Genomic DNA, 13,606 nt, shown 5'->3' with positions numbered 1-13,606 from the left:
TGCTATATATTTTACTGGATATATATCTAGTAAAAACTTAAAATCATACAAAAAAAAACATTTATATTTGCTTTTCATATCTTTATTGATATAATCAAACTTGTTTTTGATTTCGTTTTTTATAAATCACAGCCATCACTTCACAAATCACGACTTAACTCGGACAACCAAGTATCATTGAAATGGAGACCAATCAGACTATACATACAATGTATTTAGGAGTATCGGATGAACTAACCTCCAGTTTTTGAGCATCAATCCTTTGAGTAGCACTGTTGACCTCAGCCTGGAGACTTTGACCTTTTTCTACCTGTATCCTCTCCTGAAGGTCAATGTTCATAGCCTTGACCTTTTGCAGCTCCTAAGATAACATTTCATAAATCTCAGTATTAACCTCAATGTAATGAATACAGCACATCAGGTGTCTTATCATACTTATTGTAGTTAATGATTTCAGTTTTGTGATGGTCTAGTTCAAATAGATACAATAGATTTGATTTAATGTTGGAGGAGCCATTTTCACATCAAATTTGCTGTTCTTTAATAGTAAGTTTATTACCCTTTTTATGTAGTTATAGGTAAATCATACTAGATACGTATTACTACATATTGCTTCCCGGCCCATTTTTGTTTAGAAAATCAATATATGTTGCACAATGAGATTTAGCTATGTGCTGGTAAGAGTTATCGCACCTTTTCGTGAGTGTCCTGCATAGTCTGAATCTCATCCTGGGCAGCAAACAAATCATCTTGTAAAGCCTTCACACGATTTTCATATGTTTTTAACTGAAAACAACACCAATTTTCAAAGAACAAAATGTTAGTAAGTTTAATTTCATCACACAAAAACGTGTAATTTTCAACCATAACAAACAAAATATAAATGAAAACAAATAATATGCAAAATAAATATACATGGATAAGGATTTTGAAATTCTCACTAAAACCTATTTGAATGTCTTATCGCAATTTTACTCTGTTGATGTAAATTACTATTGGATAATAGATGTTACTGCTTAAAATGAAAATAAAATCAAACAAAACAAAACTACAAAACAAAATTGATTATTTAAATCCACTTCTTCATTCAGCATAAATCATACAATTAGTCTAAATATTTCACATACAAACAAACTAAAATTTCACTTTATCAGTGACTTTACCTCATATCCAAACTGTAAAAAAATACATTTTCTTTGTTAATTGTCATACTAGCTGGGAAAAGTAAAATCAATCTATTAGTTCAATAATTTTTTTTATATCTTAAACACTTGTCTTTTCGTTTTCCTTCTTTTTTTTCTTTATATACTGTCTAGAACCCATCTTGAAATAATATAATCTCTCAATATAGTTATAATCGACCTGCAACGTTTCTCCAATCACTGTTATTGTTAGATTTTTGAATACCTTACCTTTGCATTAAGAGTTTGCTGTAAATTTTCATGATCCATTTTCTGGTCATCAATCATTTGTTCCAACTCATGTATAGTCGACTCCATCTTCAAACGAATATTGTGCTCCTTTTCAAGTTGATCTCTTGTATCTTCAAGCTCAAACTTTAATCCTTCTAGCTCATCTAATTCCTTTTCTAACAAAGAGATCTCGTCCTTTTTATCCTCAAACATTTGTTCCAGTGTACCCTTCTCTAACAACTGATGTTCAAGTTCACTAATTTGCTGGGTGAGATTGGTCGCCTCATTAGCTTTTGTCTCTATGGCAGTTTTCGTTTGACATGTTTCGTTAAGAGTTCGTTCAAGCTGCTGAAGTTGGTCTTGAAGTTCACTATTCTGTTCATACTGTTCCTCTAAAAGGGTTTTAGATCTACCAAGTTCAGAAAATGTCAGCTGGAGTTTTGACTTCAAGTCTTCCACTTCTTTGTTATACCTGTAAACATCGAAAGGTAATTTTACCATTTTACATTTATCATTGTTCCTTTAGTCTAGTTTGCTACTACAGAACCTTTACAAATGCAGGCAATAGACCTGCAGTAAAACTAAAACGTGCATGAAAAGGGTATTATTTTCCATATATTACTCAGAAATTGTAAACACAACAGTGGGCTGGCAAGGAGAAAAATAAGTCTTTTTTATTATCACTCTTTATATTGCAAATTCTTAACAGTAAAAGAATTTGATTTGTCATTCTCTGTCAGATTAAGCTAATTTTTTTTTCAATTTTTGTAACCTCACCTGTCATTGGCCTCATCGTGTTGATGCTGTAAGTCCTCCTGGAATTCAATAATTATTTCAAATGTATTTTTTGACATTTCAAAAAAGTAATCCACCTTCACTAACCATTCAACAAAATAAAGCTAAATCTTTAATTCAATCAAAACAGTTTGGGAAAAATATGGATGCTGTATGCATAAGTCTAACTTCACAGTCATTTATTAGATATATGATACCATCAGATGAAGTAATATTTTTGAAATCTTTTGAGGTTTATTTCCTATTTATGATGTTAGTACATGTATGTATATTTATATTAATTACATGCAAGCAACATGCAATGGTTATATGAGAACATGAAGTTAGATCAAGCAAAGCATTACTTCATTAAAAGCATATATGGGTAATTTGATCATGCAGGTTATGATAAGAAAATTCCATTTGTCAAGTCCCCGGAAAATCAAACTTAACATACATGTATGTAGCAACTTAACAGCTAATGTGACTTCAATGGAGAAGGTAAATAAGTAGAATATCAGAAATTATAGCCATCAGATCTAACACCCATAGTTTAGCAGAAATCTAAACTATGAAATTCTAAGGTGGTTGTGTCCAACACAACACAACAACTTCATCCTAACACTGTGGAAGCAGGACACATCACTGACTATGATGGTATAGATTGTAACAGCTGCTATTGTATCTTCTACTCAATCTTTTTATTTATTGTTGAAAATAGAAACAACATGGGATTAGACACAAGTTATTTCAACTAAATACCAATTAATGCCTTACCCACTATATTACGCATGTAACTAAATGGTAAAATTCATATGAAAACTTACAACAGCTAGCACACAAAAGAGCATTCTTGTGAAGTTTCAAATCCTAACAGGGTTTGATCATTCAAACCAACCTATTAAACAGCTAGATGGGCAAATATATATTAGTTGATTTCGTAAAATCCAGTGTTCTAGATGTTTTTTACAATGCATCGGTGCACGTGCTCACTAAAGACTAACAGGTGAATGAAATTTGTATATGAACATGATCATCTTAGTCTTACCAGCTTTTGATTCAAATCGCCTTCTGCTTTCTTGCTTTGCTCTAAATCAGTACTTAGTGTGTTAACTTCTTTACTGAGCTTTAGGTTCTGGTCCTTGACATGAGCCAATATAATCTGATGAAAAGGCAAATTAATCCTGGATAGAATTCAGTCAGCCATTTCTCTTACATAAAGCATATATATTAAATTGTAATTATGTCACAAATACAAGCATACAAGCGTTAACTGTTCATGACCTGGTTTTCTTTTACAATCAAAATAGTAATAAAAACTGTTGTTGAATTAACTGATATCATATCAAATTATTTTCAAAATTATTATGGATAAAAAATAAATATGATACAATTATGTGGCATTTGCTTAATTATTGAGCTAATGCATTTAATTATTTTGAAGATTTCTCACTGATTTTGAGTAGTATCTCAATAAAATGTAAATCAAACAGCAAACCAGGATATGAACAACATCAACTCTTATCCTATATCCTGACACACACACATATAAAAGTAAATAAGTATAAATCATAGTTTCATAATTCTTCAAGCATAAAAATCATAAAAATATCTGTTACAAGACTAATACAGAAAATACATAAATAAGAAATATTTAACAAATTATTTATAGAAATAATTTAAAGATAGTATAATAAATGAAATTTTCAATAATTACTAACAAGTCATTTCCTGAATCAATAAATCATATATACAGTGGGTAAAAAAATGTTCATTGATTTGTCCTTGAATTTCTGTTACAAAAGGATAACTACTCATGTAATCAAGTTATTGGATTTATTTTGGGAGGGGAAAATCATTATAATACCTTTAAAGAATAAATTTTGCAAAATGGATAGTATATTATTAGATAAACTCAAATGTTCATTCAAGTATAAAGGATTTCGTGGATGGATCATGGATGGATCTGCAGGGCCCAGTTTTATGAACATTACTTAACTTTAAGGAATTCCTTAACTTAAATTTCCCCATAGAAAAGCATTACAAGAGTTAAGGAAAAAATCTTAAGTTAAGCAGCCTTCCTTAAAATCTGTTATGCTTTCCTATGGAGAATTTTAAGGCAAGGGATTCCTTAAATTTAAGGAATGTTCATGAAACTGGGGCCTGGTACATTGGATAAGTTTAAGTAAAAGATGGTTAGAAATTCAAGAATGAAAAGGTCGAATATATTAATAAGATCAACATTGATATCAATTCATAGCTTAATTCATTTCTGAATATATAAATGATAAATAATATATGATTAAATAGGTAAGATTCTAATAGAAGTTTCTATATTTATATTTTTGAAATATTGTAAATGTTTTTTTCTAAAGAAAGCTACATTTACATAGAAAGGACAGAAGATTTTACTTGAATGATAATAGGTTAAAATGCATTTTTTTCTAAATTTTTTGAAGCAGGTTTATAAATTATGATTATTTTTTTGTTTTCATCGGACAAACCGCTGATTTATATATTTATGCATCATTTTAAATAATTAGGTAATTAAAACATACATAAAAGCAGTAACTGTATTAAACTGTTATAAAAATATTTTGTTTTGATATTAGTTTTTATAGCTTTGAAATTAGCTAGCTTATGACAGGTTTTATTTTCACATTGCACTGAAAAATCCTTCAAATAAGGTTTCAAAATGCCTGATCATTGTGAGTTTCATGTCTCAAAGAATATATCAAATTTACCTAAAATAAACTGATTTTGATTAATCCATTATGAATTATATATGAACTTAATCTATAACAAAAGATCTTATGTGCCATCAGGTTTTAATTACATTTAATCAGGTTTGAAATTTAATAGAATTTTCCAAATTAAATACATAAACATCATCATAATATTTCATTCGCCTTTTCATTTTTTGTTATCTTACTTTTCTTTAATTTTATTGAGAGACATAATCCACAGTCAAAATATTGGTTAATAATCCCTCAGGCATTTTGGTAGATTATTAGAAGAATTCTTGGGTTATAAAGACTAGCAAAACTTACTATGTTTGGCTGTGAACACAAATAAACATAACACAAATACACACCACAAATATGGATTTCAGGGAGTTACCTCCCTTCTGCCAAAAAACTTTCCATCTATACTTGGTTTCAAAACTTGAAACTGCATGAGGAAACATTGTTTCAAGAAATACTTAAATATTCATATTCTTTTAAATGGAAAAGTTGATTTAAGAATAAATCCATTACAACAAAGCAAGCTATATTTCTAAATTGTACTGCAATACTAAATCACTTCACATACAAATCTGTCAACATGTCTATCAATAAAAATACACTTACATCTTGTTTTGCCACTTCTTGACCCTCTCGTTTGAGATTCTCAAGTTCCTCATTTGCCACTTCAAGTCGATTAAGTAATTCCTTATTCTCTTTTGTAAGAATGTCTGTATTACTTTTTAAACTTTCTAGTTCTGTAGTTGCACTATCTAGTAATCCTAAAGTCTGTGAAAGTTCCTCCGATTGTTTTTGAAATTCACTTTGATCGGCAGTGTTTCCAAGTTCTATTTTTAAAGTATGTAGTTGATTTGTCAGCTCTATTTCACTTTTACTTATCATCAACTTTTCTTCTGCTAGTTCTTCTTTTTCAATACAGACTTCGTCAAATTCTTTCTTTAATGTCCCAAGTTCTTCTGTTAATTGGGTTTTCTCAGAAGTAAGAATATCCACAATTTCCTGAAAACATACAAGTTACAAAAATCAACATATATGTTCCTCTATTTCACGGTCATTGAATCTATTTTTATCTTTAAGTGAAAGAAGAAATTGAATATATCAACATAGTATGTTTCTGGTTTTTGCTGCCCCTAAAAAACAATGGCCAATATACAGGCATCAGCAACCACATTGATGATTATTTTTTATTCACACAATTTTTCTAACTTGTGTGTCAGTTATCATTTTTATTTTGTTATGTCAATCTCAAAATAAATACAACATATTTTTGCAGATACTTAATATATTGGGTTTTGTTACTATAACATTTAAGGGTTCTGTTACTATGACATTAGGGGTTTGTTACTATGACATTAGGGTTCTGTTACTATGACATTAGGGTTCTGTTACTATGACATTAGGGTTCTGTTACTATGACATTAGGGTTTTGTTACTATGACATTAGGGTTCTGTTACTATGACATTAGGGTTCTGTTACTATGACATTAGGGTTCTGTTACTATGACATTAGGGTTTTGTTACTATGATATTAGGGTTTTGTTACTATGACATTAGGTTTTTGTTACTATGACATTAGAGTTCTGTTACTATGACATAAGGGTTTTGTTACTATGACATTAGGGTTTTATTACTATGACATTAGGGTTTTGTTACTATGACATTAGGTTTTTGTTACTATGAACTATGACATAAGGTTTTTTTTACTATGATATTTTTTAAAACATCATTGTAACAAAAAAACATAAATCTCTTTGTGTAGATGAATGTAATGATCGAATGAAGGAGGGAAATAGTTGAGATAGTCGTAGGGATATAGATATGTTTACCAAGTAGAATCAGCATCCCTATTTATGGTTCGATCAAACTATGACAACAAAATTCTGCACAGTAAATAAACAGTGTGCAATTCTGATATTCACTCCTACAAATATAAAATACTATCTTATTCAACAATGTATATAACTTGTACCCAATTAAAAGGAAAATTTAGCAATCAATTGAAATCATCATTTATCTACTAAAATTATATAAAGGAAACATGGAATACGTTGGTTGGTACATGTTTGAATAGATGCATGAAGGTTAATAAATACAAGTTATATCCATATCAATAAACTAGGAATAATCTTCTTTTCTGATTCCCACATTTTCCTATCAGATTCAAACAAACATTTCTAGCATCAACGAAGTTAATGACAAAATGTCCCTTTTAAAGGTCACCATATGCAATTGCAATAAAAAAGTTCTTTCCTTTTTATATTTATGCACTTCTTGTTGCTATTTACAGGTGAAAACACCACATTTCTATTTCTACAATGAGTAAAGTTTAACCAAATTCAAACAGGTTTAGTGTCTTTTGTGGGGTGTAAAGGAAACAATTAGGACCTGTCATAACAAGGCCTGGAAACTTGATTTCAATTTTCAAAAGTAAGATCAACAACAATATTGAAACTTATCCAGGGCTGACAACAAATATGGTGTATTTATACATAAATATAGTACACTAGGAGTAATAATCTACAACACAAAGTCGCAGAAAAAAATTAAAGGTCACAGTATAATACTATAATCTGTGGTTTAACCTGACGCTTTCAATCTCTTTCAGATGTCCACAAAACGACACTATAGCTCTGTAATGTAAAGCTAAACTATTGTCCAATGAATGAAACTTTACCAGTGTTATTGGTTTTCTTTATAACTGAACAGTCACGTCGAGTTCCATTTTAACAAAACAGATATATTGATAAAATATATCTTCACATGATAAAACTGAAGTCAGGATAGTAGCAAATACATATACCAATAACTTAAGGTATTATATATATTGTGTTAAAATAATCAATAAAATATATAGATATCTACATTAAAAGAATTGCTGGTCCTGCAAAACTCAACTAAATTCTATTCCCATTCCTATATCTTCCTGCAAAATTCAACTAAATTCTATTCCCATTCCTATATCTTCCTGCAAAATTCAACTAAATTCTATCCCCATTCCTATATCTAAATCAAAGGTAAAACAATAATGATACAGGAAAAATTGAAATATATATATATATATACATTGACCAGTCACCAAAGTTACCCCAGTCTGTAAAGTTTTGTGCAATACCAGATCATTGTTTGATTGCCATCGTTAGCTACATTTGCTTCTTTACATTTTCTTAAATTTTCTTTCTTAATCCTAATAGTAAGCTTAAAAATCTGATATGGAAATAAACAATATGTATAATTTATTTCAAACAATGTATGATTTTCAATACCTCAACAAGAAAGAGGAATGTGTTTTTAGCTAAGGGAATGATTCAGGTTATAATTATCATGGTAAAGAAACTTACATATTATAATTATTTGTGATTTATGGAATTGTAAATGCATTTCAATCCACATTTAACTTAATTACCCCTACATATTCACAATAAACTGATCCTTCTATAGAATAGGTACTGGTCCTTCTTTAAAATAGAGTCCAAATGGGTGTCTTGGAGTAAATAAGTTAATTTAAACTACCCAGGAATCAGTCAGTAAGTTATTACTTTAGTAAGCCAAAGGAATTCATTTTTTATAGTAATCATCACATAATTATACTAGAATCATACTTTAGATCACATGCCTGGGATTTTGTATCAATGCCAAGTTAGATTATAAACATGGTAAATTTATATTCCATAAAAACTGGAGATAATGGTACTAGCTGTAATTATGGCAAATTATGATAAGAAATTAGTAACAATATATGTGAATTTTGATTCCCATGAAATGAAAACTTATCATAGGTCATATTTAATATCTCATTTCATAGATTATCTCACAAGGGATCCAGATTTATATGAAATTCCTGGAGAAAGATTAAGTTTCATTTTTTTTATTCCTTTCAATAGCACTTAAATTAAATGTCTTTTAGCATTAAAACATGATTTACTTCATTTAAAATCATATGGTAAAGACATATATGTAAAATATCTTGCTCTTAATTCACTTACTTTCTCTTCCTAATCAAATACTCAGCATTAGAAGTAAATGGTCCAATCAATTGTCTTACATATTGTAAAGTAGACATTTCAAAATTGAGTGTAACTATTTATTATGTAGAGTCTAATATCTGGGTTCTTTGTTTACATGGCCTTATTTGTGGACAATGTCTTCTTTTTGTACATGCACTGAATATCTAATGTGAGCAAGTGACTTATTTTTTTATTAAACATGTTTAAGAATGTTTGATCTCATAGATCTTTTACATCTTATTTGTACCGGTTAGAGCCGACAAGGATTTAAATATTTGAAATTGTAGCTAAGGTGCTTATTTATAACCCAGGAGAAATACTTGTGGACAGATACAGTATGGAGTAATGTGACACTAGTAAGATCATCCTTATACAATGTAGATAGGTGTAATAGAGGTCATGAGAAAATTTCAAAATAATTGATATCACCAGAGTCCTGTCATATTACCTTTAAACTGCCAGAAGCCTGAAGCTCAGCTCTCAATGTTTTCATCTCATTTTCTGTTGAATTCATACTTTCTTTCATCTTTTCTCTCTCCACTGATAGCTCATCAATATTGCTCTACAAAAAAAATATACACATTTTTATTCCCTATCTTGATTACAGTTACCCACATCTGAAAGCTAAAACCTAGACCTGGATTTCCTATCAATATCCTATCTCAAGTTAGTAATACGGTTAAGATATGTATGTATTCTTGTGACAAAATAAGAGACTTTCTCCATAATATTTTGTATGACATTTTCAGTGTATGTAACAATAAAGCAAAGAAATCATCGAGTGACAGTGTTCATGTTTGTAGTATTTGTTGATGGGATTACAATCTGATACAGTACTACAGACATACTTTCACCAAGGCTTGATGAAAAACGCCCATACTCTCTGATCCGTGACCAGTTTTGTTACAATGTTGGTATATCCACATTCTTACTGTGCAGTAACTTATTGTCTTTAGCAATATTATAGATTAGAAACCCTTTTATGAAATTTCAAACATAAACATGAAAATATTATCAATATTAGCCTAAGCCGCATTTTTATTTAGATAAAATAATGCGCAGTCGTCATTAATTTTTGATACCTTTCAGCATGTCAAGTCTTTTTAAGTATCCCCAAAATCATATTGCATTCCTGACATCATGTTTGGAATTTAACAGTTAAGATAGGATAGTGATTTTTAATGCTACAGTCCTGATGAGGTTGAACCAGAAATTCAGATATCTTTAATTTAAGTCGAACAAGTGAAAGAAATATAAAATACTCCAGTGTGTATAAGTACTGTATACTCACAAATGCATCAGGGTTTGTGAAACCTTGACACTTTATTGATAACTTTAAAACGTATTTCTCTTGCAATCATTCATGAAGACTTTAAACCAAAATAAATAAAGCAGGTGATTGATGAATACCTCTGCTTCATCCAGCTGCTGTTCCGCCTCCTCAATTTCAGACTTCAGACTTCGGTTTTTCATCTGTAACTGCTGATAGAGACTTTGTGTCTTCCCCAACTCATCCTCAGCTTCCTTTAGCTGTTCAAGAAAGAAGGACTTTTGTTAGCGCCTATTTTAGTGATACTGTTTTATACATTCTCTTTATTAACTTTTATAATCAGTCACATCATATATCATCTATGTTTAATTGTTCCTAGATTGGATCTTTTTATAGTTTACAAACCTTCTGCGACGTTTCCTCATTGGCTGTTTCCAATGTTCGGATTTGAGATTTGAGTGTAAGGAGTTCTCCCTCAAGCTTGGTTTTTTCCTGGATAATATTTCGAAGAGCCACATCGTTTGGCATGCGCCCAGGACTTGGGGGTCTACCACCAACTCGAGGGGTCGATGCTCGGGAATCTACAATCAAATTATTAAAACGTATTATGACTACATTGTATTTCCAAATAGCTCAATCGTTAACAATATTCCTTCGATGAATTTTTGATGTACAGTTAAACTAAATGACTTTTATCTTAAATGATTTTGACATTTAACTAATAGTCAACAGATTATTTCTCAAAATTGTTAAGGTTCAAACAACACAAATCATGAAAATGCACGTGTAAAAGCTGACATAGGAAACTAAATATGAATAATACTTTTACATCATATATTAAGATCAGTTTAAATGTCTTTGTTTAAGAGTAAAACTGAGAAAAAATTTCAAAATTAATAGAGGAGTTGATAAAAAAATTTCCTTTTTCAAAATCATTTTCATAAATAAAGGAATTAAGTGAAACTTTATCACAATTGCTTATTACAAAGTAGTGGACTAAAATTCAAATTTAAAGCAACAATATATGATAATTCAATTTAATCTAACAGTTCCTTATTTAAGACACCAATTAGATTTTGGAATCACTTAGTAAATAATTATAGCAAAAATTATAGCATAACAGTAATTTTCAAATTAAATTGGGTATATAATTATGGCAAGCGGTCAATAGCTAATATCATTATTTAATCAGTACTAATCAATATGTTCAATGCCATAAATCCCCTTACTACTATATGACCATGTAACCAAATACCCAACTTATCCAAACTATGGAATATCAATATTTGCATTTCACAACCTGCCGCACCAGGAGGTCAGCTCCAGTTTAGAATGTGTACCTATATGAACACTTACACAGCATTTACCTGGAGCTTTCAAATATTTGCAGTACCACCTGAAAAGTCGCTACAACTTTCACACATACTTAATATTGAAATAAGTACTTGGCATTAGACCTTGAAATATGTCAATCAGTTGATCTGCAAAAATGAGTGCTTGCTTAATTAATATACTGTCTTTGGTGCTAAATTATTAATTAAATAATTACTGATACATGCATGTCAGCATGAGCAGTGAAATTAAACAAATGTCCATATACCAAAATATGATTTTTCTATAATCATGGTACCGATTGTTGCTCAGACCTGTTGAGAAATATCAAAATGTGGATGATGAATATGGACATTTATCTTACTGTACTTTGATTTGGAATTTTACAGCAGTGTTAGCATACATATTCATCACAACATTAATGTCTAAGCCCTAAATTCATAATACTTAAAACATCTGTAAAGGCCTTAAAAATGACTTTGTGTTTTATTTTGAAAAAAAAAATCAAGAAACATCAGATAAAAATCAATTGTTATCCATATCATATCATAGGTATACAGCATGTATATGAATATGTAGTGTAAGTGTTGTACATACAATTTACAATAACATTTTGAATCATGAAAATTCTAGATCTGCTTACAATCCTGGATAAAAATTATATATCTAATAAAAGTTGTTGTTGAAAAGGATGTGCTAATGTCCAAGATATAGAGATTAAAACATTTTAAAAGTTTCTTTTTATTACACAGGATTTCAGTCTTAGGCAAAGTCAGGGTAATCTTTAGGGTAAATACTGTTCCTGTGAAATAAACTACACACAGAGAAAGGCCAAACAGTCTGCATACAAAACCCAATCAAAAATCTTCACAATGGAATCTCTTGAAACCTTTTATGCACATTTCAATCAATATTTCAAAGTCTGAAGGACTGCTTATTTCCTCACATTGATCGTCAAGTGAGTCTAGGTAAAAATGCACACAAACTCGTATCACACCCTTGATTGTACAGGTATGGCACGTAATACTTAGCCTATTGTACAGGTAAAATTTAATTCTATGTACCTTATATTTTCAAGCTTACAATAAAAAACAAACAGGAATCAATAAAATGTAAGGATTTATGCCTTAAGGTTAAAAATTTGCACAAAAGAAGGTGTCAGATTTACATTTTTTTTCCTTTTGAAATGTTGAAGTTTCAAATGAATGTGAATATTCAGTATAATCACCAAGATACAAACCATAATTCAGAAAGGTTGATACCAATATACATTTTGTATATGGGATTTTAGAGAGAGCATAACGCTTGTTGTTCATTTACAAATGTCAATGATTAAATGTCAGTTACATACAAACAAAAACAGTTTCAGTTTTCATCAGTATACATATTCATGAAGGGATATAATCTGCAGTATGACTTTCCAGCGATTATGGAATTGATGATTATCAAGATTTAACAAGGAACAGAAATTGAAAGTCATTTGGTATATGTGTAAATTTATATAGATTTCTTTTGTTAGTTTTGGATAAGGTTTATTTTGGAGGATGAAAATGACACATGAGGTGAAAAATGAAAAACACAGCATTACAGTGAAATCATTGTACATATACATACATACCGTACATACATATTGATCAAATTGACAGATATTTAAAGGATAAAGTGTTAAATTAAAACATGCAGGTGAAATAATTGGGGGGAGGGGGTTTAAACTTCTAGGCTGAAATGATCACCTGAAAAATACTCCACTAAAACAGATATTATTTATTCATGTGATTACTTGATATTAATGAAAAAAATATTTGTAACAAGGGGACATAACTCCCTGTCAAAGATGGAATACCGCTAGCTAGACCATGGTTTTATGATACTTCTTATTCAAGATAATTCATAATTATTTGATGCTTTCTCACAATTATTAGTATTAATGATAATTCTGTAAAATATTTTATTTAAGAAATAAAAAGTTAATTTCAACTGGTTTTTTTAATTAATTATCAAACTCAATTGATTCAAATGAATATTTTTATGTACTGATACAAATAATTGGTGATTTATGTGCAAAATTAG

At 29.8% G+C, this 13,606-nt stretch overlaps 1 protein-coding gene across 9 annotated transcripts in view; it reads right to left on the bottom strand.

Annotated features, from left to right (window-relative positions):
- LOC138321897 (myosin heavy chain, skeletal muscle-like) overlaps positions 1-13,606 on the bottom strand; it is a 52,742-nt gene that overhangs the window by 25,525 nt on the left and 13,611 nt on the right. For 8 of the 9 annotated variants that reach the window (XM_069265917.1, XM_069265950.1, XM_069265958.1 and 5 more), the window contains 9 exons: positions 10,610-10,785; positions 10,345-10,464; positions 9,383-9,496; positions 5,537-5,929; positions 3,235-3,348; positions 2,190-2,227; positions 1,413-1,884; positions 694-786; positions 239-361 (listed from right to left, as the gene is read on the bottom strand). In XM_069265917.1, coding sequence (XP_069122018.1) covers positions 239-361; positions 694-786; positions 1,413-1,884; positions 2,190-2,227; positions 3,235-3,348; positions 5,537-5,929; positions 9,383-9,496; positions 10,345-10,464; positions 10,610-10,785 — 1,643 coding nt within the window. The remainder of the gene's footprint in view (positions 1-238; positions 362-693; positions 787-1,412; positions 1,885-2,189; positions 2,228-3,234; positions 3,349-5,536; positions 5,930-9,382; positions 9,497-10,344; positions 10,465-10,609; positions 10,786-13,606) is intronic. The other variant, XM_069265966.1, reaches the window with a different exon arrangement.

This window comes from Argopecten irradians, chromosome 1 (assembly GCF_041381155.1).
Source record: "Argopecten irradians isolate NY chromosome 1, Ai_NY, whole genome shotgun sequence".
Lineage (NCBI taxonomy): Eukaryota > Metazoa > Mollusca > Bivalvia > Pectinida > Pectinidae > Argopecten > Argopecten irradians.
The sequence above is the reverse complement of the archived record's forward strand: the minus strand, read 5'-3'. Positions and strand labels throughout refer to the sequence as shown.